Consider the following 4,409-nt stretch of genomic DNA (forward strand, 5'->3'; position numbering starts at 1 on the left):
CACGCTAACCACGAGGCATATATTTATTTATATACATATATTTATTCCCCAGTTCGTTTATAAAATCATTGTTAATTCAATTGTTTTCTATGATGATCGATAGGTCCTAAAATTACCAACCAAACCTAACCAACTGAAGCCGAAATGTCACCAACAGTGGTGTTCTCTAATTTCTAGCAATAGAAATTCAAACGGAAGCATATCATCAAATACCTACTACTCTGCTCTCATGCACCTACCTAAACCCACTTAAAGTATAAAGTATACATAGACACATTTATACTTATTTATCATGTTTTCTAATATACAAAATCCTATTCTTTCATTTCAGGTCGCTAGTTGTCTGATCCACCTCACGTTCAGACTGTTGTAGTAGTTAGCTTAAAATGAACCCCCATTGCCATGGATAATTTCTGATTTTAACAGATTTCCGACAATCAAACATACTCTTCTCAGCGTTCTTTTAAATAGCTGAATACCGCGTTGGCGCTGACCCCGACTTCTACTGTAATTCCATTTGAAACGAAAACTTTTTTTAAGAAAATTTTGAAGCATAAAACAAAAACTGTTAGTTCCCACGTACTTCCATTTCTTAATTAATTTGATAATAGTTTACATTTTCTCTTAACATTAATGATTATGATTGGGCATATGTATGTTGTTGTAAATGCTATAAGATTTAACTGATTTCTACCTTAATATGTGTAGAAAGTCTCATGCATGTATTTAAGCTCTAATTAAAAGATTGAGTCTCCCACAAAGAAAAAACAGCAAAAACATGAAACCTTCAATCTCCTTTGCATCCCTATCTTCTCGTAGAATAACTACAACTCTTTCTCCATACCTTTTTACTTTCATAGTTTTCGTTTTCCTTCTCTCTATTCTTCATGAGAACAGTGTTAGTTGTTTTCTGAGACAAACTTTGAATCGGTTACAACCAGAAGCATCAGAAGCAGACAACAAACAAACAATTTTGATAGAAACAGGTGAGGAGGATTAGTGAAATTATCTTAACTTAACCAGCTTCTTGTTTTTGAATCATGTAGTCTTCCGACCTTACATTATGATCATTTTCTAAGAATATAAGTTTTTTTTTTTTTAATGGGCAATTAAGTAGATATTAAGAAGCAGGTGAAATTGCCATATGCAATTGGAGAGCCTCATGGTGATGAAGATCATCAAGAATGTGATGTATTTAGTGGGAAATGGGTCTACGATGAATCAAATCGACCGCTTTATGAAGAACCGGAATGTCCATACATACCATCTCAACTCACTTGTCAAAAAGAAGGAAGACCTGATAAAGGCTATCAACATTGGAGATGGCAACCTCATGGTTGTTCTCTGCCCAGGTTCATAAACAATTCTCTCATAATTTTGTTTATTTGTGACCGTGTATAATTAAATTCTTATGTTGACCCATTTGATTAAAACTGTGCAGTTTCAATGCAAGTTTCATGCTGGAAAAACTTAGAGGTAAGAGGATGTTGTTTATTGGTGACTCCTTGAATCGGGGTCAATTCACTTCCATGGTGTGTCTCCTCCAGAAGGTCATCCCTGCACACGCCAAATCCATGCGAACCGTTAGTGACTCTCTCACTGTATTCACAGCCAAGGTACCAACTACCAACGATGATTAAATATACAGTTAGTGAACGTGCGATGCACATCGGTAATATTAATTTTTCAGAAACATTAATTTTTCATTCCATTTCTGAAATGTGGTACTTTCATTTTACTTTTCAATTTAGTCTAATATTAGGTAAAAATGGAAAGAAAAAAAAAGTATCACTTTTAATAAAACGGAGGTAATCTTATAGTTATTTTTTCGGAGAACTATAAATATATTAAAAAGTAAAAATTTGATATGGTTGTCTATACTCGTTAAGTAGATGATTGAAAGAGCTTTTAAAATATATAAAATTCACAAAAATCCGACGTACCATTTGGAAGACACGAAATTTTAAAATATTTATCTTTATTTTTATAAAAATGGCATTTCTATAAATAAACGATTCCGTATATTATTACTTTTAAGTCCCTATTTTGTTAAGCATTTTAGTCCTTATTTATATTTCTTAACTAAACAGTCCCTATTTTGTTTAACATTTTAGTGCCTAATCCGTGATGAACCAAAAAAAATTAAGGATTTCAATTAAGCTTGCTTGCCTTAAAGAAGGGGAGATAATATAACAGTTAATTTACGTGTTTATATGGTTTCTCTTGTACATAAACAAGTAGTCGCAATCTTCTAAACTATATTGCTCAAACATTTAGGACTACAATGTGACGATCGAGTTTTATTGGGCACCATTTCTTTTGGAATCAAACTCCGATAACGCCATAATCCATAGGTTTCCAGATAGATTGGTTCGTAAAGATTCTATCGACAAGCACGGTCAACATTGGAAGGGAGCGGACGTTTTGGTGTTCAATACCTACATTTGGTGGTGTACTGGGCTGAAGTTTAAATTATTGTAATCTCAAAACCCTTGTAAACAAGTTTCAGATTCATTTTGCTTAACAAACATATATGTAAAGAAAATGAAGTATAATGACTTTATGTTCTTGGCATGTAGACAAGGATCATTCCAAGATGAAGAGAAATTAACCGAGGAGTTGAAGACGGAAGATGCATATCGTGTGGCAATGAAGAGTCTGGTGAAATGGGTAGAAAAAAATACAAATCCTGAGAAAAATAGGGTTATGTTCACTTCCATGTCGCCTATCCACGAGAAGTAAGTGCATCTCGAAGGTTTTATTGTGACCCGTTTTTTTGTGTATTCACAACAATTTTTTAATAACTTGAATGTTTTACTTGCAGGAGCCGTGAATGGGGTGGGGAACCAAATGAGAATTGTCTCAATCAAACGACTCCAATAGAAGATCCAGAATATTGGGGACTAGGGTCTCGGAAAAAAGTAATGGAAGTGGTTAAACAAGAATTCAGTAAATCAAAAGTACCTATTACATTACTAAACATTACACAACTCTCCGAGTATAGAAAAGATGCACATATAACAATATATAAGAAGCAATGGGATCCCTTAACAAAAGAGCAGATAGCTAATCCAACTAGTTATGCTGATTGTGTTCATTGGTGTTTGCCTGGACTTCAAGATACTTGGAATGAACTCTTATACACCAAACTTTTCTATCCTTACAAATAACACGCATAGAGAATCCTGTTCCGTTCTGGAACTTCCGTAAAGTTACCATTTTGTTTTTCCAAATCCGACCAATTGTAAGATTTTGAATCAAGTCGTCCAGTAGTAACTAAGGCTACCTGCATGAAAAATTGGTCTTCCTTCGGTGAATATTTGGCCGTAAATGTGCAATAAAGAGCCTTAAGAATATTGACCCATTTTTAAAAGGGTATCTCGTATGGAAACAACAAAATCCACAAGCATGTCATGCTCCACAAGATTTCGAAAAAAATACCACTAAGTAAATTTAGAGCATCTACAAATTTTTGAAAATTTTGGACTGATTTCGAAATATGATTGATAGAGTCTTTTACATAAAGGCAAGCGAGCAACAAGTTGCGGCCACAAGCCCTTTTTGGATAGCAAAATCTATCCTTTTAAAAACAAACTCCATCGAACGGGGAGTCATGACATTATTGTGCATGACTTTCTGAACTCTCTTGAGGAGTCCAACCGCCTCTGGAGCCAACTAACCGAAAGTGTCAAAAGCAAAGGGCATAAAAGTGAAAAAGCGGGGGTCTAACAACACCACCTAATATTTCGCTTAGCAATCTGTATGGACTAACTTCGAAATACTTTGCTAGAGAATCTACTAGACAGTCAGACTCAATCTAGATAAAAGTATCTCTAGGAGTTAATATCTCTCTCTTGATTTGATTTTTACTCAAGCTAAAAACAATAGCGATCAAATACAAGGAATAACTTGAACGGTACCAAAGACCAATGTCCAAGTGTTAATCAATGAAATCAACAACCACAAGGTCGGATCTCTAATCGATTAACCTTTAACGCACAACCTGTATTATTTCAATTATAAAGATAAACAATATAATGCGGAAAATGAAATAACACAGGCACCAGGAATTTTGTTAACGAGGAAACCGCAAATGCAGAAAAACCCCGGGACCTAGTCCAGATTGAATACACATTGTATTAAGCCGCTACATACACTAGCCTACTGCAGACTAACTTCGGACTGGACTATAGTTGAACCCCAATCAGTCTCCCACCGATCCAAGGTATAGTTGTACTCCTACGCCTCTGATCCCAGCAGGATACTGCGCACTTGATTCCCTTAGCTGATCTCACCCACAACCAAGAGTTGTTGTAACCCAAAATCATAGACTTGATAATGAACACATCTGTCTCACACAGAAAAGTGTATAAAAGGATAAATTTGTCTCCCACAGATAAACCCTAGGT

The 4,409-nt window shown here is 35.1% G+C and overlaps 1 protein-coding gene across 1 annotated transcript; it reads left to right on the forward strand.

The window, feature by feature from the left end:
- The first annotated feature begins 699 nt into the window (after positions 1–699).
- Positions 700–3,285, forward strand: LOC113307589 (protein trichome birefringence-like 33). The gene is made up of 6 exons (XM_026556034.1): positions 700–986; positions 1,118–1,352; positions 1,442–1,616; positions 2,278–2,477; positions 2,580–2,738; positions 2,825–3,285. The coding sequence occupies exons 1-6, from the start codon at positions 779–781 to the stop codon at positions 3,168–3,170; spliced, it is 1,323 nt and encodes a 440-aa protein (XP_026411819.1). The 5' UTR covers positions 700–778; the 3' UTR covers positions 3,171–3,285.
- Positions 3,286–4,409: the final 1,124 nt, after the last annotated feature.

This window comes from Papaver somniferum, chromosome 9, assembly GCF_003573695.1.
Source record: "Papaver somniferum cultivar HN1 chromosome 9, ASM357369v1, whole genome shotgun sequence".
In the NCBI taxonomy this organism is placed as follows: Eukaryota; Viridiplantae; Streptophyta; class Magnoliopsida; order Ranunculales; family Papaveraceae; genus Papaver; species Papaver somniferum.

Bases quoted from the DNA above. Each gene is read 5' to 3' on its own strand.
- LOC113307589 (XM_026556034.1), top strand. From the start codon at position 779: ATGAAACCTTCAATCTCCTTTGCATCCCTATCTTCTCGTAGAATAACT. The intron at 1,617-2,277 runs GTACCAACTACC...TCAAACATTTAG, and splicing joins TCACTGTATTCACAGCCAAG to GACTACAATGTGACGATCGA. The intron at 2,739-2,824 runs GTAAGTGCATCT...TTTTACTTGCAG, and splicing joins ATGTCGCCTATCCACGAGAA to GAGCCGTGAATGGGGTGGGG.